At 34.7% G+C, this 23,452-nt stretch overlaps 3 protein-coding genes across 3 annotated transcripts; all 3 read left to right on the top strand.

The window, feature by feature from the left end:
• The first annotated feature begins 1,824 nt into the window (after window positions 1-1,824).
• LOC125816059 (purple acid phosphatase 2-like) lies at window positions 1,825-6,268 on the top strand. Its single transcript, XM_049495651.1, has 8 exons — window positions 1,825-2,167; window positions 3,107-3,307; window positions 3,432-3,543; window positions 3,957-4,186; window positions 4,797-4,935; window positions 5,290-5,510; window positions 5,601-5,722; window positions 5,816-6,268. The coding sequence occupies exons 1-8, from the start codon at window positions 1,994-1,996 to the stop codon at window positions 6,012-6,014; spliced, it is 1,398 nt and encodes a 465-aa protein (XP_049351608.1). The 5' UTR covers window positions 1,825-1,993; the 3' UTR covers window positions 6,015-6,268.
• A 1,598-nt stretch (window positions 6,269-7,866) lies between these two features.
• LOC125816060 (purple acid phosphatase 2-like) lies at window positions 7,867-10,354 on the top strand. The gene is made up of 8 exons (XM_049495652.1): window positions 7,867-8,094; window positions 8,431-8,631; window positions 8,716-8,827; window positions 8,957-9,186; window positions 9,291-9,429; window positions 9,621-9,841; window positions 9,931-10,052; window positions 10,147-10,354. The coding sequence occupies exons 1-8, from the start codon at window positions 7,921-7,923 to the stop codon at window positions 10,343-10,345; spliced, it is 1,398 nt and encodes a 465-aa protein (XP_049351609.1). The 5' UTR covers window positions 7,867-7,920; the 3' UTR covers window positions 10,346-10,354.
• A 1,135-nt stretch (window positions 10,355-11,489) lies between these two features.
• On the top strand, window positions 11,490-23,401 carry LOC125815542 (uncharacterized). Its single transcript, XM_049495034.1, has 12 exons — window positions 11,490-11,896; window positions 12,226-12,335; window positions 12,680-12,749; window positions 14,850-15,006; window positions 15,089-15,226; window positions 20,586-20,725; window positions 21,110-21,157; window positions 21,865-21,975; window positions 22,064-22,245; window positions 22,335-22,456; window positions 22,890-22,966; window positions 23,061-23,401. The coding sequence occupies exons 1-12, from the start codon at window positions 11,681-11,683 to the stop codon at window positions 23,169-23,171; spliced, it is 1,482 nt and encodes a 493-aa protein (XP_049350991.1). The 5' UTR covers window positions 11,490-11,680; the 3' UTR covers window positions 23,172-23,401.
• Window positions 23,402-23,452: the final 51 nt, after the last annotated feature.

Genomic DNA, 23,452 nt, shown 5'->3' with positions numbered 1-23,452 from the left:
AAGTAAAGTCCATAGTGATAATTATGGTATTATGAATTTGATAATTTTAACATAAGATATTGGTAAATTTATTTAACACACACACACACACAGATATATTTATATATATATATATATATATATATAATTTTTTTAATTTTTCTTTTTTTGTGATACAAAAGTCTTATGTGGAAGTCATTGTCGCATTGGTCCAAAGACGATCCACCTTCTAAGATGGGCACATTGCGATGCACTTCTTCCGTTCCTTTTTGTATTTCATTTTTACTATAAATAGTTGATTCATAATAATTGTTATTTTTGTATAAATTATAATATTCTTGCTATTTTTCCTTGGTGAGTAATAAAATATATATTTAATCAACATAGAAAAATTGAGTAAATAATTTATGTTCATTGGTTAAATACTTAAATTAATTAATCAAAATAAATTAATTTGTATTCATTGATTGAAAACTTGTTAAATTTTTTTAAAAATAAAGATAGAATAGTAAATTTACTTAATTTTTTATTAATACACGTAAAATCTAAAATAATGATATATAAATAAGAACGGAGGGATTATCTAATGTGATAACAGCGAATTTCTGGTAAGTCGTGAAGTCAACTCAATTTATTGTCGCCTATGATTATAGCTCTTTTTTTCTTTTTGGATTTCCCATTGGTAACCCAATCCGAATATCGATTGTCGACTACTCAATAGTCGTTGAAGTTTTTTTTGGCTAAAAAATTGAAAAATACTTTTCGCTTTTGCATTTTAATTATTCAAAAATTATTTTTAAAAATAGAAATAAGTCAAAAGAAAATCCTACTCCCATGGTTCATCGATCTTTATTTATCCCGTTTATAAAATTAATGAACAGTTTATCATTTTATATCTTTTTATCCTTATTATTAAACACTATTTATTTTTTAATATTTAGATGATTTATGTAATTAATAGGAGTGATATAGTAAAGTTATCCCTCTATTTATTATTTTTTATAAGTGTGCCAAGTCAAACATGGATAAATAAAAATAGAGTAGGGGGGTGGGGGAAGTAAATATGAACAATTAACTCTCTTTAATTTATCACATAGACAATGTAAATGAAGAACAAAAATGAAAAAAATTTCAAACATCAAATAATAGTTTTCCACTATTGACTTGACAAAGAGATTAAGAAGTAGTAAATTAAATATAAGTCATCTAAACATTAAAAACTGAATAGTATTTAATAGCAAGGTAAAATAGAAATAACACGATAAATTATTTTTTGGTTTACTGGACAAGTATTATTGTACCTCCTAAAATAATATAATTGACTAATAAAGATGGACAAAAACTTTGAAGAATTCACTTATTTTGAAGAATGAAAAATATCTCAAAAATCAGATAATATAAAATAGAGGGAGTATATTTCAATATTCTTTATCATATTAGTTGTTGTGTTTATTTTGTCCAAGAGTTAATTTAACTAATTATTAAAATTAAGAAAAATTATATATAACACAATATTCGATCTTCATAGAGTCCCCGAGATATTTCCTTACCAAGTTTATCATAGTAGCATGTATAATTCTTTTGATTTAGATTGACTTGATATTGAGTTAAAGAGAATATACAAAAGTTTTGAACCTTGTAAAATATATTAAAATGTCTTTTAATTTTGTATGTAAAGTAAAAATTAAAGAGTTAATAAGAAAGAATAAAAAATTGGAAAGAACTGGAAAAAAAAATGCAAGACAAATAAATTAAAATTAAAATGATAAATTATGAAAAATTGTTCAAAATTCTATCTTTAATGTAGGTCATAGACCATAGTTAACCAATTAATTCGATGGAAAATATTTAAATTAAGTTGGGACTGAGTACTTATCATCGTATAAGGTTAGCATATTCCCCGCAATTCTAGACGTATATACTGGGAATACAGGTATCTATTTACTTCCTCGATGCATATATAAAGGAGCTTCTACTCTTGAGTAATGTGAAAGTTGAGTTGAGTTTGTCAAGAATGACTTCTTTTGGGTATTGTATTCTTGTTGTTTTGGGTTTGATTGTGAGTGAGTCAGTTTTATGCAATGGTGGAGTCACCAGTAGTTTTGTTAGAAAAGTTGAGAAAACAATTGATATGCCTCTGGATAGTGATGTTTTCAGTGTTCCTCCTGGACATAATGCGCCTCAACAGGTATCTTCATATTCTCCTTTTTCTGTTTTCTAGTTTGTATTTTTTCATTTAGAGCTTTTAACAAACACTTTTGATGCATCATTGACCTTGCTGTGAGTTGTTGAATTTTTTATGAGATATATTTGATGCACTTTTCACCTTCTTTTTTTTTTTTCCGTTTTTGTTTAATGGCACTTTACTTTGATTTTTTAATGGGTTTTGGGGTATACTAGTAGAAAAGTAGATATTTTTGGGATCCACTGAACTCATACTACTCTTGAAATTGAAATTATCGGTTTAGAAAAATCATTTTCAGAGCTAAGTCCAAGGAGGCAGGTGGGAAGGTATGGGCGTAGGCTACCTTCTCCTCCTACGAGTGATCACCTTTGCAGGCCGGCCACTGTGTGCGTTGTACGGCTGAAGGCATTGTTTATGTTAGATTCTTATCTGGTGCCTTCTTTGTGACTTTCTACCAAGCCATTATTGAAGAACCTCTTGTTTTAATATTTGTCAAAAATTTTACTGTCAAATGAACAACATATCCGTTGTTCTAGAGAGGGTAGAGTATATGAAGATCTTACCTTTAACTCGAGGCATAGAGACTCTTTCCAAGAAACCCTCGTCTCAAGTGAAGCAAAACAAATTAGTATTAAAAAAGGAAAGATGGCAGGCAAGAACATAACATCAACAAAATAGTGCGATCACCTAACATAGTAAATAACAAATTGTAACAGATAACAAAAGCAAGAAACTACATGAATAAGGCTATTACTGTGACAAACACGGTGCCCCGCACTAAGTTGAATCAGTGTGGGAAATTCTGGGTTCAGTTAAAACCCATTGGACAAATGTGATAGTGTTTAAAGTTTTTATCAGATGTAACAAATTTTGTTTATGCTTGTATCATTCATGGAATTTGGTTTATTTGCCAATTGATTCTGTTTGGGGTGTCTTTATAAGGTTCACATAACACAAGGAGATCATGTGGGAAAGGCTGTTATTGTTTCATGGGTGACTATGGATGAACCTGGTTCAAGTACTGTAGTATACTGGAGTGAGAAAAGCAAGCAAAAGTATAAGGCCAGCGGAAAAGTTACTACCTACACATATTATAACTATACTTCTGGTTACATCCACCACTGCAATATCAAAAATTTGAAGGTGAATATTCTTTCTTTCATTCACTTTTTTGGTTGGATAATTTTGGTTTCTTGAGCATTTCTAAACTACTTTTACCCTCTATAATGATGCTCAAACTTACAATGGATTTAATACTCCTTTGCAGTTTGATACCAAATACTACTATAAGATTGGGATTGGACGGGTGTCACGAACCTTCTGGTTCACAACTCCTCCAGAAGTTGGCCCTGATGTACCCTATACTTTTGGTCTTATAGGTAACAATTTCAACCAAATTATTGCTGTTGGTACTTCGTGGAGCTTGCTTTGGTTATTTTACACACTGCTTCTGAAGTTTCATTGATATTGTGCTTTCTCATACCGTACCAAAATAAAGATATACTGTACAATCATGTTGATGTGAATATGATTAGACCCTGAATCTAGGATTGAGAGATGACAAATTTTCTAGTTTATTGTGTGAAACAGCATTATCTGCATGACGCATAAACTTCGTTACATGTACTTTATACATACAGCATGCTTCTCCTTCGGTGCATATGTTGAACATGGTTCAGTGAGAACCTCTTTGCATACTTCCAAAGGAGAAGGAGAAATGATAGCTAAAAAACATTTATGCTTGTGTTAGCATTTGTGCGGCATTTCTCAGCCAACATGCATTTCATTGCAGGGGATCTTGGTCAGAGTTTCGATTCAAACAAGACACTCACACATTATGAATTAAATCCAATTAAGGGGCAAGCAGTGTTGTTCGTAGGCGACCTATCTTATGCTGATAACTACCCTAATCATGATAATGTAAGGTGGGACACATGGGGAAGGTTTGTAGAGAGAAGTACTGCTTATCAACCTTGGATTTGGACAGCAGGAAATCATGAGTTAGATTTTGCTCCTGAAATTGTAAGTGATTCCATACTATTTCCCTTTTTGCTTAAAACTTATTTCTTGTGTATTTCATAGATGCTTTAACCTAATTTTTTGAGCTAGATATAGAGATATATACTGATGACGAAACTGCTAATACTCCTACAGAGCTTTATTAATGCATTTCTTGACCTTCAGCCAATTGAGAAGAAGCTGTGTTAAAACCCTTTTGCTTCAATGTACGAACAGAAAGCATACTTACTTGCATGAATTCTACATTCGTCACAATATCAGTATATCTTAACCAGAGATTCTGCTCTCTATTTCTAGTTTGAGTGTGGTGAGTTTATTGAAGCTGGTATCTATCTCTGTTCCAACAAAAAAATAGATAAACATTTCCTCTGCTTTGCAAAGGAGGTGGCATGAGATTCATATTGCACGATAAAAATGACTATATTTAGAGAGACTAATAATGAGCAAGCGTGTATGCTTTAGAGAGAACCAATGTGGTTATAGAGTTTATTGATTGAACTCCACAGCAAAAAGACAATTTGCTTGTGCTTTTCCATTCCTTTAATAATAATGTCCTAGATTTTAGATGGTTTTGCATGGAATTTTGATGAATACATTCTTATACTGCCTGCAGGGGGAAACAAAACCATTCAAGCCCTACACTCATCGGTATCATGTCCCATTCAGAGCATCAGACAGCACATCTCCACTTTGGTATTCAATCAAGCGAGCTTCAGCGTATATCATAGTTTTATCCTCATATTCAGCATATGGTAAGGATACGGTACTCTTGTGAATGATACTTAGCATTGAGTTATGAACTGTTTATGCTTTCCCTTTTCCTCTTCTTTAGTGTGGACATAGAACTTAGAAGTACTCAGCCAGAAAATATCATCTACAGTCTGTTACTTTTCCAGTTCTTGAAGAATTTAGAAGTCTTTATGTAGTAATACCAAAAATTTCAGTCCACAGTCTTGTTCACATTCACCTTGCTCCCAAAAAAGTCTGTGAGTGCATTTTCGTGGTCTCTAGTATAGGTTATTCAGGAGAGGCATCTATTTCGAAAATTCAGGACCATGGATTTGTCTGTTTTCTTATAAGTTCCTTTTCTTTCCTCCATTTAATAGGCAAATACACTCCTCAATACAAGTGGCTTGAGGAAGAGCTACCAAAGGTTAACAGGACTGAGACTCCGTGGCTGATTGTTCTAGTACATTCGCCATGGTATAACAGCTACAACTATCACTATATGGAAGGGGAAACCATGAGAGTAATGTATGAACCATGGTTTGTACAGTACAGAGTGGATATGGTTTTTGCAGGTCATGTTCATGCTTATGAACGAACGGTATGTACAACTCATCCAGTTCTCTGTAGCTTAAGTGAGAATCTTAGTTTTCATCTGTTATAGAAGATGTAAGCTTTTATTATGTTTCAGGAACGGATTTCTAATGTGGCCTACAACGTTGTCAATGGAGAATGCAGTCCTATTAAAGATCAGTCTGCTCCAATTTATGTAACAATCGGTGATGGAGGAAATCTTGAAGGCCTAGCCACCAAGTAAGATTAATCTAGATCTAGAAAGTTGTTTTATCTGTTGTGGTTGGCGTTTCTGTGAGACAACTAATCAGATATCTTGTACACTAATTTCAGCATGACAGAGCCACAACCAGCTTACTCTGCATTCCGCGAGGCCAGTTTTGGACATGCCACTCTTGCCATCAAGAATAGAACTCATGCTTATTATAGTTGGCATCGTAATCAAGATGGATATGCTGTGGAAGCTGATAAAATATGGGTTAACAACCGAGTTTGGCATCCAGTTGATGAGTCCACAGCTGCCAAATCATGATGATATACACGAAATTTCATCTATCTTTTCTTTCCTTTTCCTCAGTAACATTGTGTACTTGTTGATGAATAAATGTTTCATTATTTCAAGCTCTTGCTGCCTCATAATTTGTTAAACGTCCATTTGGGACATGGCAGAAGAGTTATTGTGTGGAAAACGAAAAAAACGTCGTAAAAGAAAATCGAAGGACATACATTTGTTCATATTACTCATTTATCCAAATTATAATTCTAATCATTAGTCATTTTCTTTAATTATAAATTATTTTACATGGTTGTCTAATGGCTGATGGTTAAATCAGCTTACACTTGGAACCAATATAAAAAGTAGAACTTAAAAATTGATTATAATGTTATATTTAAAATTTATCAAAGTTAGAGAAAGAAGACTCTTTTTTTTGGGGTAAAGCCTTGGACATATCATGTGATATAAATTAATAGCAAATGTATTAAGTTTTAATATTAATTAATTAACGAAGAAACGTGCCATAGACATATCATATGAATAAATTAACAACTATAATATATCCAGGAGCACGTGGCCGAAATCTTTTTCCCCAGTTCACATCTTTTTTGTTTTTATATAATACACGCCTTCACGAGTAATTAAGTGTCAAATAAATAATCGTACTCATGTGGAGCGTTAATTCTAATCAATATCAGTGGACCAGGAAAAATAAAAAATGTATGAAATATGAGTATACAAAATAATATTCTCTAAGTGCATGCTTATCTGATATTTATATCGGTGAAAAGTAGTTTTTTTTTTTTGTTGGTAAGAAAGGATAATATATTATAATAACTTAAGAAGCGGATGCAGTAGTTAATACTGATTAAGATACATACAAACTGATTTATATATCACCGTGATAAGGTGTTACACTTTGTTTTGATAGTTATTACATATTATTTCATAATGTGTTGTATTAAATTATTTTGATGAAAATGTTAAATTATTTTGATGAATATAACATTTGATTAGATTGTATCAATCCACATCATTATATTAAAATATCAGACATTAACAATTTAAGGGGATAAGCCTAAAACAACAATAACAACTACAATGAAATTTCACAAAGTGGATTCTGGGGAGGGTAGAGTGTATGTTGGCCTTGCCACTATTTCTCCAAGGTAAAGAGACTGTTTCTGAAAGACTCTCGGCTCAAGCTAGGGTACAATATAGGGTCATCATAAAAACGATAAAGAATAACCTATGATTATTAGATAATAAGCAAATGTTTTAAAATGAAATGAAAGAAAATAAGTAAGATAACAAAGCGATCACACCAAATTGATCAGTACATAAAACAAGAAATTTTATCATTACATAATAATAATTTAACGATCCAATACAATAAAATTTAAATAATAATTAAAATAAATAATTTGTCAACGTAACAACCCACTTAAACATTACGACAGAATAACAATAATTGCAAAAATAAATAGAAGGGTTGCACGCATCGTGCAATTAATCAAACGGAAGAACGTCGTGTTTAGACGTGGGACAACCTTAAGAATGAGAATTTAATGCTGATATGGAATTTTATTCAACATAAATAGTGAGATCGTATTATTATGGATCCTTCTACTAACTAAACTTTTGACCGATTTAAGTTTAAAATTAATTCATATGATCCACATTATAATCATATTAATTCATACATAAGTTTATTTTTGTGCACCTCCATATTTTATTGACATAAGACCAAATGTGAAAACAAATCGCGAATTATATTTTGATTTTTTAAAATGAAAATTATTTTGAACATGTTGTTTTTAGTAAGCATGCCGGGATTGACGACTAAAATGGATTGGAGCATTTGGAGGGATCCTATTTCCTGGATGCCTATATATAGAAGCTACTACTCTTGATTAATGTGAAAGTTGAGTTTTCCCACAAGATGGGTGTGTTTGGTTATTGCATTTTCGTTGTTCTAAGTTTGATTGTGAATGAGTCAGTTTTATGCCATGGCGGAGTCACCAGTAGTTTTGTTAGAAAAGTTGAGAAGACAATTGATATGCCTCTGGATAGTGATGTCTTCCGTGTTCCTCCTGGATATAATGCGCCTCAACAGGTATCTTCATATTCTCATTCCCAAGGAGACAGGTCGGAATGTATGGGAGTAGGTTTGCCTCTCGAGTCTCGTCCTACAAATGATAGCCTTTGAAAGGCCTCCCACAGGGTGCTTTGTATGGTAGTAGCTAGTTTATGTTAGCTGCTTATTCTTGACCAAGTTATTAGTGAAGAAACTCTCTTGCTTTAATATTTGTCAAAATTTTGTTGTGAAAAATACCGGCATAGTGTTTAAATTTTTTTTTATCACATGTAATAAGTTTTGCTTATGCTTGTCACTTTCATGGAATTTGGTTTATTTGACAATTGATTCTATTTGGGGTTTCTTTTTAATAAGGTTCATATAACACAAGGAGATCACGTGGGAAAGGCGGTAATTGTTTCATGGGTGACTATGGATGAACCTGGTTCAAGTACAGTAGTATACTGGAGTGAGAAAAGCAACCTAAAGAATAAGGCAAATGGAAAAGTTACTACCTATAAGTTTTATAACTATACATCTGGTTACATCCACCACTGTACTATCGAACATTTGAAGGTTAACATTCTTTCTTTCATTCCTTGAACAAAATTTAATATTGGGATGCTCAAATTGACAATGGATTTAATTCTCCTTTTGTAGTTCGATACCAAATACTACTATAAGATTGGGATTGGGCACGTGGCACGAACCTTCTGGTTCGTAACTCCTCCAGAAGTTGGGCCTGATGTACCCTATACATTTGGTCTTATAGGTAACAATTCCAACCATAATATTGCTGTTGGAGCTTTCTTAGGTTATTTTACCATTGCTTTTGAGGTTTCATTTATATTGTGCTTTCATTTGTGTGGTGTTTATTAGTCAATCCTGCATTTCATTACAGGGGATCTTGGTCAGAGTTTCGATTCAAACAAGACACTCACACATTATGAATTAAATCCAATTAAGGGGCAAGCAGTGTTGTTCGTAGGGGACATATCTTACGCAGATAGGTATCCAAATCATGACAATAGCAGATGGGATACTTGGGGAAGGTTTGCAGAGAGAAGTACTGCTTATGAACCTTGGATTTGGACCGCAGGAAATCATGAGATAGATTTTGCTCCTGAAATTGTAAGTGATACCGTAATATTAGCTCATTGAGATTTAATGCATTTCTGGATTTTAGATGGTTTTGCAATGAAATTTTGATGAATACATTTTGTTACTATCTGCAGGGGGAAACAGAAACCTTCAAGCCCTACACTCATAGATATCATGTCCCGTATAAAGCATCAAACAGCACATCTCCACTTTGGTATTCAATCAAGCGAGCTTCAGCATATATCATAGTTTTATCCTCATATTCAGCATTTGGTAAGGATATGACATTCTTGCGAGTACTACTTAACAACTTAATCGATGGTCATGCACTTCAACAACATTCACCTTGCTTCGCGATAATTCATAATGCATTTTCTCGGTGACTTAAAGGCTATTCGGAAAATTCAGGACTTATGGATTTGTCTGTTTTTCTTACAGTTCCTTTTATACTTTTCAAATTTTAGGCAAATACACTCCTCAATATAAATGGCTAGAGAAAGAACTACCAAAGGTTAACAGGACTGAGACTCCGTGGCTGTTTGTTTTAGTACATTCTCCATGGTATAACAGCTACAACAATCACTATATGGAAGGGGAAACCATGAGAGTAGAGTATGAGCCATGGTTTGTACAGTACAAAGTGGATATGGTTTTTGCAGGTCATGTTCATGCTTATGAACGAACGGTATGTACAACTCATCCAGTTCTCTGTAGCTTATGTGAGAATCATAGTTTCATCTGTTATAGAAGATGTAAATTTTTATTGTGTTTCAGGAACGGATATCTAATGTGGCCTATAACGTTGTCAATGGAGAATGCAGTCCTATTAAAGATCAATCTGCTCCAATTTATATAACAATTGGCGATGGAGGAAATCTTGAAGGCCTAGCCACCAAGTAAGACTAATCGTCTATGTCTAGAAAGTTGTTTTATCTGTTGCAATTGGCATTTGTCAGACAAATAATCGCATATCTTGTACACTAATTTCAGCATGTCAGAGCCACAACCAGCTTACTCTGCGTTCCGCGAGGCCAGTTTTGGACATGCCACTCTCTCCATCAAGAATAGAACTCATGCTTATTATAGTTGGCATCGTAATCAAGATGGATATGCTGTGGAGGCTGATAAAATATGGGTTAATAATCGTTTTTGGCACCCAGTTGATGAGTCCACAACAGCTAAATCATGATGATATACACGAGATCTCATATTTCTTTTCTTTCCTTTTCCTATGTAGCATTCTGTAATTTTGTTTCCTTACAAGGTACACGTAATGAGACAATTAGCATTTACGTACACTTGGTATGTTGTTGTATGTTTATTTCCTAATGAGAGATATGGCTGCAAAACCAGTCAGGGGACTATACAGTTTTCATATGCAACTGATGCACAAAGAATATGTTGAACAAAAAATTACCCTGCAAGGTATAGAAGGTATCATCAAAGTACAAATGTGAATCATTTTTTTCCCCATGAAATTCAAGTATTACTTTATGCATATGTAATGAGTTACAATATGACGGACTATTTTACCTTTTTACACCATTAACATCGTAAAACATTGGCATTTGAAAGTACCTTTTTTGAACCAATCTTCGCAACATTTGAACTTTTCACTTTTAGTTAATTCAATGATTCAAAAAAAGGTTTACAACAAAAAAAAAATAATTTACTTGCTAGCTTCATAATAACAAAATATACCTTAGGTAGGTGGCGTTTAGGTTAGTTCTAAGTTTGACTCTAAGATAATTGATTTAACGTTTCAATTTTAAGAAAACGATTGTTGTCTAGATTTGATTTTGAAAGAACAATTTCATAAAAGTAATATTAAATCCAAAAACCAAATAAATGCTTTCTAATTAGTGAAGTCGAAGCAAATGAAATATAGAAGAAAGAAAGAAAATAAAAGTTGGAATGAGTTTTAGGGGAAGAAACAGGTTTCCAAAATCAACCGTGCTCTTTACTCTATAAATTTATATAACTCGATGGAATCTTTATATAGTAAAATATTGAATCGTATTTTAGCTTAATAGCTACTTCACCACTCCATATATTACTTTTCCTTTTATTGAAATGAAAAATGGCATTCAACTTATATAAATTCATTTCTTCTTTCTAGTCTAATTTAACTATAATTTGGGACAGCTAGAAAGGCTTGTTCGCAGTACTTTTGGCAAGGTAAAAAATAAAAACGAATTTTATGGGAAGAAAGTGGAAAAATCAAAAGGAGAAGGGTGTTTCTCGTAAAGCATTATAGTTTCGGGGAGGAAATGACAAAAACAGAAAGAACAGGGAGTTACTCGCCACAAACTTTTTATAAGATGCACCGTCACCAAAAAATGGCGCAGGAGACGGAAACTACTCAATTGCACATTCGCCATAGTCGTCACAATTCACATTTTGGCAACTCCGTTTTCAGTCATCGCCAAGAGAAAAAATAATAATTTCAAAAGCGCTTCCTCCACGATCTGGTTGCCGGAGGAGGCGATTTTTTGAATGAAGAATTCACCTGAATTTTCTCGAAATGGCTGAATCGACGACAATTCAGAGGAGCTCGCCTGAAGGTGATGATCATGAACTGAAGGAGGAGAATATTGAGAAGAAAAAGGATTTTACTGCAAATCCTGAGTTCTTCAGTTGTATGCTTCAGCCAGCGCCTGCCGATTCAGATCCAAATTACATTGGAATTCGCCGGTTCCTCCTTCTTCGCAAAGCTGAATCCGGTGTGCTTCGTCGCAAGGTACGCTTCTTTCACGCATATGTTAGAACACGTGATTATATGTAACTGCATCATCGCTGTGTGTACGCGTGATTTCTCCTTAGAATCAAATGTTAAATACATCCGTGTGGTATCCTGGTTCACAGTCGTATATAGGATCTCATTGTGAACAATTCATTGCTTTCTTGACATGCATTTGTGGCACTTTCGGTTTATCTCAGTTTAAATTGATTTTGGTGGTTCATTGTGTAAACTATATGCAACTTTATCCTACATTTTGATAGTAGGATCTTTGTATTTGTTGCGATTAGCTATGCAGCGACTTGATAGAACTTTATTGCTTGTTTAAGGACTGGAGATGCAATGGAAAAGGATACGTAGCTTATCGTAATTATATTAGTAGGCCAAGGAATTGGGAGACGTTGCAAATACCAAGCCGACCAAGTACCCCAGGGAACAGGTGGTTGAGATCTATCTTCATTTCTTCTAGTAGCATGCAACCCCTTTATTGCTTAGTGTGCTTGATTAAGACTCATAATTGGTTATTTACTTCTTACCATTTGTGTAATTTTCATTTATCAAATCACTAAGAACTTTGTTAGAAAGAGATACTCAGTAGACTTTTGTTGCACGTTCCTTTTCTACCGTTTCAGAATTGTTTTGACATCATGGAATTTTGGGGAATGTAAAACTTTACAACACGAAGCTTTTTATTTATTTATTTTTATCTTTTTTCATGTCATTTGTTGAAGTTCGTACTCCATACAATCTGACATCAGGATAATTTACTGGTTGATGCATCAGTGGGCGATGGATGCCTTCAGCAAGTCCAGTTTCCCAGTTACTCGAGTCGGATAGCTGGAATTCCTTAAAGGTATGTGCATCTTTTGGTTGTCTTTGACTAATATTTTTTCATAACTAGCCTATGCGTGCATCTATTTATGATGATTGATGAGTATTTGATTATCCATGACATGTCATCCAAATACTTTTTGGATGATAGATTGTGTTTGCACCCTACGAATTAAGTTGAAGGGTGAAATTCATACAACTAAGTAATTTGAATCACTGGATTCTTTGGAAGCTGTTAACCTGCACCTTCTGAATATTCTTTAGAAATGAAACTTAAACAGTAAACCTATTAACACTTTAATATATTATAATGTCATAATGTTAATATTTCGAATGTAAGAACTCATGTATAACAATGCTTTATTTTGAAATGCGTACTAAAAATATGATCTGAAATACTAATAAAATATACTTTTTTTGAAATTATAAAACGTATTCTTATAATTATGGAAAAAAAAGATTGTGGGAATTAGGGGTGTGCAAAAATTGAACCGACCAATAAACCGAACCGATAAAAGTGTTATTGATTTATTGTTATTGGGTTATCGGTTCGGTATTGGTTTTTAATATTAGGTTATTGGGTTATCGTTTCGGTATTGGTTTTTAATATTAGGCTATTGGGTAAACCGATAACTCATTAAGATTAGTAATTTACTACTTTTACTTGTACATAAATATCATATATTAATCTCAATACGTTACTAGTTCCTATCTTTATCCTTTAGCCTTCAATTCACACTGCACATTATACAAAACAGTAAAATCTAAAGTAAGAACCCTATTCCTCTTAATTTCTCTTTGTGTTACACTTGTATAGTTCTTTTCATGTTTGTTATTATTGTTTCTATTTTATGAGTATTTGTAAAGTTACATTATTGTGTTTTCGCATCAAATTTATTAGAAAAGTCATATATTTTTTTATAAGTATTTTCTTATTGGTTAAACCGAAAATCGAACCGTTAAGGACCACTATCGATAAATTGTTCTTATTGGTTTGGTTAAACATATTTAAAAACAAAAAACCGATAAACCGAACCGATAATACATTAAACCGAACCGAACCGACCGATGCACACCCTAGTGGGAATTCATGTTTGTTTAAATACTTACGTTGACTTACTTTAAATAAGAGCTCTCAGTTTATTTGAGATATATGTGGCATATATGAATGGACTCTTTGTGGATTTAATGATATGCTTTGTTGTTTCCTTTTGAAATCTGTCTAGCATTTCTGGGTGACCCTTAATGTGTTAAATGATCTTTTATTCTTACTATTGGAATATTACGTGCTAATTGCTTGATACATTTGGTTTAAGTGCTGAGTAAGTTTATTAAACTACCTTTTTGTCCTCAATTGTACATATGGTTTCAATACAACCTATGTACTGATTATATTTGTATATACACAAATGTTATAACCTAAAAAAAAGGACTTAAAGAATTTAAAGTTAGACCATGGAATGCTGCACTGTTCTCTTTTTCTGTTGTGGAGAGGGTTGAGTGGGGGTGAACAAGATTGTCATGGTATGCTTGTTTGGTTATATATCTTTCCAGTGTTCTCATTTTTCAAATCTGCAAATGTTTATGCTAGTTCCATATTTGAGATTCTATATTTGTAGATGTACCTTAATGTCTCCTTAAGGTCCTTTTTTGCAAATACATGTCTTGCACTTGATCTAGAGATGTTGAATAACAATCAACTCATGGATTTTTTGGGTTATAAATGTATACATAGTTACATTCAGACTCTTGATTTACAACAGCAACAACAACATACCCAGTGAAATCCCACTCGGTGGGGTCTGGATTCAGACTCTTGATTTGAGTGTCATAATATACTCCAGCATGGAGATGATAAGAACATGCAATTGCTCGATTTGTTCAATCTTCTTGGTCTATAGCTCTTACATATGAGCTTATTAGATTAACTTTTTTAGCAAAGATGAATGCTAAGGTCATTGCCAAATCAATTGTTCGAGTCTAGGTCCAGACCCCAGCCATATACCAATGCTCTTGGTGTGTCACTCACTGGAAGATCGGAGTAGGTTCTTTCTGGTCATTATAGTTGCATGAAAAATGATAATTCTCTTAGCACAATTTTCACCATCTCATGTTTATGCAGGATTTACGAAGTCCCAGTCAAGCAAGTCAAGCATTGAGTCGGACTACTAGTTTCAGTTCAAATGCGAGTGACACTGATGATCGGCCACGTAGAAGGTCGGAACCTGCCTATTCCTTTGTGGGGATGCATTGCATTTTTGACCAATGCAAGGCCATGGGTAATTGTTTTTTCATATCGGAATCAGTCAATCTCTTTCTTCATCTTGCTGAATTATGAACTTAACTAATCTAATTTTTCAGTTACGGTTATAAAGTTTGGGCATATGAGTTCTGATCTACTTGCATATGGAGCAACCGATGGCAGTTTGACAGTATGCAGTGTCTCCATGCCCCCCTCAGTCATTAAGCAGTTAATAGGGCATTCAAAAGATGTCACAGGTTGGATTAACTGGTATTGATTCTGCAGTCTTAGTCTTTAACCTCGTACATATATCAAAGTTGTTTGTGTTGTACTTTTCCTTTGTAAAAATGTATTAGAAATAGTGGCTTAAATTTGTAACCAGTCTTAATTAGTTGCAAGCAGCATCCTGTATCAATGTTGTCAAAGGCAGAAGGTGTAGAAAAGCACCAAAATCTATCGGGGTTTTAAACTTAAAGCTCAATTTAGGGCTTTAGTGAAAAAGGAACTGAAGAACTAAAAAAGGGCAGTCTGGTGCATTAAGCTCCCGCTATGGGGTCCAGAGAAGAACTAATATATAAAAAAGGAAAAAAAACGATAAACACAAAAGCGTTATGGGTAGGAGAATTTTTAAAAAGGTAGAAATTTTAATTAGTGAAGGATTGGCAGAAAAATTATGTGGAAGAAATCAACTTTCCTTAGATCCCTGATTCAGATGCAAATGTTAAGTTACTAATTCAGTATAGTATCTTGTGTTTCCTTAATCTTAATTTCTAATTTCCTATGTCTAATCCGCAACTTATCCACTCAGTATGTATCTGTTTGAATACTAAATCACTTTGATGGTGTATTTATGTTTAGTTCTACCTTACAAGATAGAGTTGTGAGTTCCTTGAAATCAACTAAAGTTTTTCAAAGATTGTTGGTTTGCTATTTGCTAAGGTGCACGCCTAGGGCCTCACCATAGTTGAAGCACCACGTAAGCAATGTGAAGCTTAGCCTGCTTTGTGTCACACTTTAGGTTAGGGGTATGAGAATGGAGAAATAAATCTTCCAGTATTTGTTGGGTTAAGTTGGTAGAAGCGACACACGGTTTAACACAGAAATTGTTATAAAAGTTCTGACCAGAAGCTATGTCCAGAATAGTCAGTTGACTTTTGCAATGTCCAAATGGAAATGGTTTTGTAAATCTCATGTCTTCTGTCCTTGTGATTGTTTGTTCTCCCATTCAACTGATTAACATTTAACTCAGAACCTTGAAACATTGAAAAAAGGACACCGTGAATCATAGAAAATGTTTAATACTCTATCCATCCAAATTTGAATGGGAGTATTAGGCTGGACATGGACACAGTTTAAGGAAGAAAGGAAGACTTTTGTCACAAAATAATTTGCAGAAAGTACCAAAGTATTCTTAATACCAAAATACTATGTTTTTTTATGCAGTGGGGGATGTAGTAAGGGCTAAACAAATTGCAAATTGAGATGGAGAGAGTAGCTTTTTTACTCAGGGGAAGGAGTTAGCACCTGCAGTATTTGTTTCTATCACAGTGTGATTCTTAATTGCGTGTCCGTTTCACAATGTCTTGTTTGATTTTTCCAAAGCCCAACGAATCCAACCGCCAAATCTATGGAAATGAAAACATGTTGTTGAGGCCTAAAATGTTAAAAATAGATATTGTTGTTTGTCTAACACCCTCCCCATGTATATATGACCCACTAAAACAGTAGTTTTATTACATTACAAAAAAATTAATTTCTTTTATTAGTTCTGATCCAAGCTCAAATGTTGGTGGTTGTTGTTAAGCCTCATTTTGAATTGACAGAAAGGAAGCATTTTCTTTTGAAGCCCGGCTTTGCCAAGAGCTTTTATCATCACACGAGTCTTTTAATGTTCGTACTTTTTTTAAACCTCTTCTTTCAAATTTGATATTGGTTTTGTAAAGAATACTGTTACAAGGAAAGAAGAATAGTGTGGGAAGAGGTGAGTGCAGTCAGAGGACTAATGGAAGGACCATGGGCTATTTGTGGTGATTTTAATGTAACAAGATACATATCTGAGAAGAAGAATTGTACAGTAAGAACAAGGGGTATGAAGGAATTCTCTGATTTTATTGAAGACATGAAACTAGTTGACTTGCAACTTGAGGATGTCACATATACTTGGTTCAAAGGGGACCAACAGGAAGCAGCCTCCAGGATTGACAGGATCCTAATTTTAGAGGAATGGGATGACAAGTTCCAAAATTTGAAACAGATTCCACTTCAAAGGTTGATTTCAGATCATATTCCTATAGCCTTACTAGGGGGGTCTTGGGAAAGGAACAAAAGTTACTTCAAATTTGAAAATTGGTGGTTAGAATCTGAGGGCTTCATTGACAGAGTCAGAGAATGGTGGTCTTCTTTCAACTTCACAGGGAAACCTGATTATAGATTGGCTTGCAAACTAAAAGCTCTGAAGACTAAACTTAAAGAATGGAGGAATGGGGAAGAAGGAAATTTGGGTATACAGAGGAAGAAATTGCTTGAACAGTTGGCTGATCTAGAAGCTGAGAGGGAAGACAGAATCCTTACTAATGAGGAGTCTGCCAAAAAATCTGAATTGATGTTGAAATATGAAGAGTTGATAAAAAAGGAGGAGATCTCCTGGAGACAAAAATCAAGGGCTCTATGGCTGAAGGAAGGTGATAAGAATACTAAATTCTTTCACAAGATAGCAAATGCACATAGGAGATACAACAACATTGATCAGCTTATGATACATGGTGAACTGAATCAAGAGCCAAGCAGAATTAAAGGGGAAATTGTTGAATATTATAAAAGGTTGTATAAGGAATCATCTCAGTGGAGACCTGAGTACATGAATGTGCAATGTCCTGTCCTAACAGAAGAAGATAATCAAGCTCTACAAAGCAACTTTGAGGAAAGTGAAGTGTTGAGATGTCTGAAGTTATGTGCTGTTGACAAAGCAGCAGGTCCAGATGGTTTTACTATGGGGTTTTTTATTAAATGTTGGGATGTGGTAAAGCAAGACATCATGGACACCTTTCAAAACTTCTATGAACATGAAGTTTTTGAGAAGAGTTTCAATGCAACTTTTATAGCTCTTATACCCAAAAAGAAAGGTGCCAAGGAGTTGCGGGACTTCAGGCCAATTAGTCTAATTGGTAGCATCTACAAACTTATCTCCAAAGTTCTTACTGAGAGGCTGAAAAGGGTGGTGGACAAGTTGGTAGACTCACAACAAATGGCTTTTGTTAAAGGGAGACAGATAATGGATGCAGTTTTGATTGCAAATGAAGCAGTTGACTCCAGAAATAACCAAAAGAAGCCAGGTGTCCTTTGTAAGTTGGATATAGAGAAAGCTTATGACCATGTTAGCTGGAAATACTTAATGAAGATGTTGAACCTGATAGGTTTTGGGCAGAAATGGTTGAACTGGATAAAGTTTTGCATATCAACTGTAAGATTCTCAGTACTCATCAATGGTAACCCTGCAGGTTTCTTTCAAACCCAAAGGGGTCTCAGACAAGGGGATCCCTTGTCACCTTTTTTATTCCTGATCACCATGGAGGGTTTAAACAACATGATAAAAACTGCTAACTTGAGAGGCTGGATAAGGGGTTTTGATGTGGCCAGAGAAGGTACTGAGAGACTAGAAGTCACACACTTGCAATATGCAGATGATACCTTGATTTTCTGCGATGCTGAGGAAGAACAACTGAAGTATCTAAGGGTGATTCTGGTCTTATTTGAAGGTATCTCTGGTTTGCATATCAATTGGAGGAAGAGTATGATGTATCCTATAAATAAAGTAAACAACATGAGTTGTTTAGCATCAATTCTGGGTGGTGAAATAGGAGTTCTGCCTACTATATACTTGGGAATGCCTTTGGGGGCTAAATCCAAGTCCATAGACATATGGAATAGTGTGATTGAGAAGTGTGAGAAGAAATTGGCCAAGTGGAAGTCTCAGTACTTATCAAAGGGGGGTAGACTGACCCTTATTAACTCAGTACTTGATGCTTTGCCAACCTATATGATGTCCCTGTTTCCTATCCCACCAGGGGTCATTAAGAGGTTGGATCGTATCAGGAGGAATTTTTTGTGGCAAGGCAACAAAGAAAAGAAAAGTTTTCATTTGGTTAAATGGGAAGAAGTCATGACAAGCAAGGAAAATGGAGGTCTAGGAATAAAGAATTTGAAATTGCAAAGCAAGGCTCTTAGTATGAAGTGGTTGTGGAAGTATGCAAACAACAACCAGATGCTATGGAGGGAAGTAATTGGAGCTAAATATGAAAAAGAGGACAACTGGATAACTAAAGAAGTAACCACTCCTTATGGTGTTAGCCTTTGGAGGTCCATCAGAAGCTTGTGGAATGAAGTTAAAAGTAACTCAAAGGCAAAAGTAATGGATGGGAATAAGACCAGATTTTGGAAGGACATTTGGCATGAGAAAGGCAACATGGAAGATCTTTTTCCAGACATCTACAACCTAATCATGTTTCAACAAAGCACTATAGCAGATCTTTGGTCACCACAAGGATGGAATTTCATTTTCAGAAGAAACCTTAATGATTGGGAAATAGAGAGAGTTGCTGAATTTTTAAACACTGTGAACACTTTCACTGGACTACAGCCAGGTGAGGATAAATTGTGGTGGACAGGAGATGACAAGGGAGTGTTCAAAGTCAACAAATCCTACAAGTTGATGGATCAGACAGATCAACAGTGCTCAAGATGGCCTTGGAAGCAAATATGGAAGAGCAGAATCCCTTACAAAGTCTCCTTTTTTGTCTGGTCAATGGCTAAAGAAGCAGTCCTTACACAGGACAATGTTATGAAGAGGGGGAGAACCTTGTGTTCCAGGTGCTTCCTATGTGGTGAAACATCTGAGACTGTTAACCATCTATTTTTACATTGCAAGTACACCCATCATCTGTGGAGAATATTCCTAAGCCTCAAAGGCATCTCTTGGACAATGCCCAGGAAGGTGGCTGAGGCATTACTATGCTGGGAGGAAGCAGGTGTACATGCTAAGGACAGAGGTAGATGGAGAATTATCCCGGGGGCTATCTGGTGGGCTGTTTGGAAAGAAAGGAATTCAAGATGTTTTGAGAGCATAGAGAACAATGTGCAGAAAGTTAAACTAAACTGCATTTTACTTTTAGTCTTTTGGTGTAATCAATTATACTCTAATGACACTGTCTCTATTATTGATGTGTTAGACTCAATTTAGACGTAGAGAAGTGAAATCAGGAGTAGACTTGTATATAAGGTTACAGTACGACCCATGTACTGTTTTGTGATATAATACAAAGTTACCAAGTTCAAAAAAAAAAAGAATCCTTTTAATTCTCACAGTTTTCTGGATATGCGAAATTAGTACATGTGTTTAAGTCCCTACCCCAATCTATTGATGGTCTAAACTGAGTAATCCAGAAAGCCAGAAACCACACTATGGTGCTCTTATGGAGTTTCTTTTGATTTTCTTAGCATGCCTCTTCGTGACTCTAATTGCAAGTCTGTGCCTCGGTCAAGAGTGACTAAATGCTAGCTATGCTTTGTATATGTTTTACATGTTACTGATATCATTTTTGAAATCTGTCCTTTTTTCAGATTTTGACTTCTCCACAAACAATCAGTACATCGCATCATCTTCAATGGATAAAACTGTCAGAGTATGGGATATTTCTAGAGGCCTTTGCATTAGGGTGATTTATGGAGTCTCTTCACAGCTTTGTATTCGATTTCATCCTGTAAGTGGGCAAAGATGTACCTTTTGGTTATGAGTACACATTTTCTGCAACCACCAGAATAGACTTTCCTAGATGACATTCTTCATAGGTTTTCACAAGTCATGTTTGCATGCAAATTTCTTGTGTTGTTGTCAATGTGTATTTGCATATTTGCATGTGTTCTCCTTTTGCTTGGCAGTACAATAAACCATCTTCTTTGGCTCCATCTTCTTTTCAGTTTTTTTCTTCTCTATTATATTTTGTTACTGTTATCCATTCAGTAAGCTGTATAACTTATTGCATGAAGTGCCTTCAAATTCTTTTTTAGGCTTGGCATTTATATGCATTTAAATAACTTACTAAAATTAGTTCTTTCTTTGTTGCCTTTTTTATTTTCTTTTACAGGTGAACAACAACTTTCTTTCTGCTGGCAATGCAAAAAAAGAAATAAATGTAATTATCCTTTGCTTTTTAGCTGAACGCATTCTATTGTTTAGATCTATAGTACAAATCATTGTACATATCCTTGTTAGATTTATTGGCTTAATTAAGGTAATATTTCTTCATGGGCAAATGATAAATATTTATCTGCCCTCCGGGGAAAGAGGATCGGATAAAGAAAGGAGGAAAGGATATTTACATGTGCACAGCAGTCATCATGAAATTAGATTATTTGAGAGATAATGTTTCCAAAATGCATTAAGGTACACTTGTTTTTCATCCCCAAGGGGTTGGCTGAGTGGTTGAGGCACAGTAGTAATAATCTGGAGAATCTAAGGGGAACAGTACAAATTTAATCAGGCCGACATTCTAACCTACTAGAATATTTCTTTTGCTTCTAAAATTGGATTTGGATATTGTTGCACTTGATAAGTAGGTTACTTTATTCTAAAAATAAAACAAGTAGGTTACTTCATTCTAAAAAAAACAAGTAGGTTACTTCATTCTAAAACAAAAACAAGTAGATTACTTCATACTTATATGCCTGCAGAAACTGTTGGTGGATTCATACACATGTTCAAATTGCTTCTGACGGATTGGATGACGCTGCATCTCTGTATATATATATATATTTTCACCATAATAGAATATGTCACAGCCTTCATTTCACTCTTTATCTTCTACCTCATTGAGAACTAAACCTTAAAACTAACATTCAGGTGTTCAATTTTAGCACGGGGAGAACGATCAGTACAACTGTGGTCGATGGCGAAGTCACTGCCATGGACCATGACCACACTGGTCAGTTTATTTTCTGCGGTGATAGTCAGGTTACCTGCTTTGTCCCTATTATTCTTCATTACAATTTCTAGACCTCTCTGTACCAAGGCTTACTATATTCAGCCTTCTTATTTGCAGGGATGTATTTACACAGTTAGTATGAACTCCCATACAGGTGCACTATCTCGAACTCATCGGAATAGAAGTAGCAGTAAGCATAGATCTGCTGTTACAACTGTTGAGTACAGGACATTTTCTCTGCTGGCACGGGGCCCTGTCTTGCTGGCTTTTACTCGTGACGGAAGTTTGTCTTTTTTCAGGTCAAACTGAAATATATGCCTCTCGTCTTGGTTTCTCTTTCTTCTGATTTTCTTTTTCTAGTCATATTGAAAGTATTCTGGGCTTGCAGCGTCTCTTTGGAGATGAAAGGTTATTTGACACTCCGGTGCTCACTGAAGCTGACTCCACGGCTACACAGCATTCGTGCTTCTTTCTGTCCTTTACTTTCCCTTGAAAAGGGAGAATACATAGGTATGTATCAGATTTGTTCATAAAAAGTTTATTCTCTTTAAAAGCTACTTCCAATTTGTAAATCTCTGCTTGCTTTTTTTCCCTCTCGAGATCCTAATATTGTAGTTTGTTTGGCTACCAAGCTGGAAGTCATTTTCTTGTGGAGAGATTTGTTTTGGTACAGATCCCTTGTTTTATTGACTTTCACTTCCTACCTTTAAACTACAATCAAGAAACTACCAAGCTGGAAGTCTTTTTTTTTTTTTTTTTTTTTGGAAAATAATAAAAATGAAAAAGTTCTAATGTCTTTGATCTATTGTGTTTCATTCTTTGGGTTGCCCTGGTAACATCTGTGTTGTTCCCTGAAGCTTCATGGATGTAAAACATGTTACAAGTCTCCTGTTTATGAATTTCTTCCACAACTGACGTAGTTATTTGTTCTGTCAATTTGAAGTTGCTGGAAGTGAAGATGCAAATGTTTACTTCTATGATTTAACTCGGCCAAGGAATACATGTGTTAACAAACTTCAGGTATAAAAAAGATGAGCAAATTTGATCTACAGACTTGTATCATTTCGACGACCACGGAAAGAGAATTAATAAATTGGGGTGTATTTGGCTGCAGGGTCATGGCTATCCAGTAATAGGTATTGCTTGGAATCATGGAGAGAATTTGTTAGCTTCCTCTGATTTTGGCGGCACCGTCATTGTATGGAAGAGAGCAAAAACAGCTTAACATCAATGTAGATCTGAGCTAAAAGCAGTTTGCATGCAGTTGATCTGTTCGATTCTGGCGTGGAATCTGTGAGGATTGTAATTTTCTATACAGGCATATCAGTTTAGCTATCTGAAAGTTTTTTAGGAGACTTGAAAAGTGTGACATCAGTGAGCTTTTGCATACTGATTGCACAATTGTATCTCATTTTTTCACTGACTTTGTACAATGTATTTGATGTCAGTGAATTACATGATTTCTTCAGTAAAAAACGCCCTATCTATCAAGACATGTTAGATACC

This window comes from Solanum verrucosum, unplaced genomic scaffold (assembly GCF_900185275.1).
Source record: "Solanum verrucosum unplaced genomic scaffold, falcon-dt-bn FXZP01000261.1, whole genome shotgun sequence".
In the NCBI taxonomy this organism is placed as follows: Eukaryota; Viridiplantae; Streptophyta; class Magnoliopsida; order Solanales; family Solanaceae; genus Solanum; species Solanum verrucosum.
This window is presented reverse-complemented; position numbering and strand designations above follow the sequence as displayed.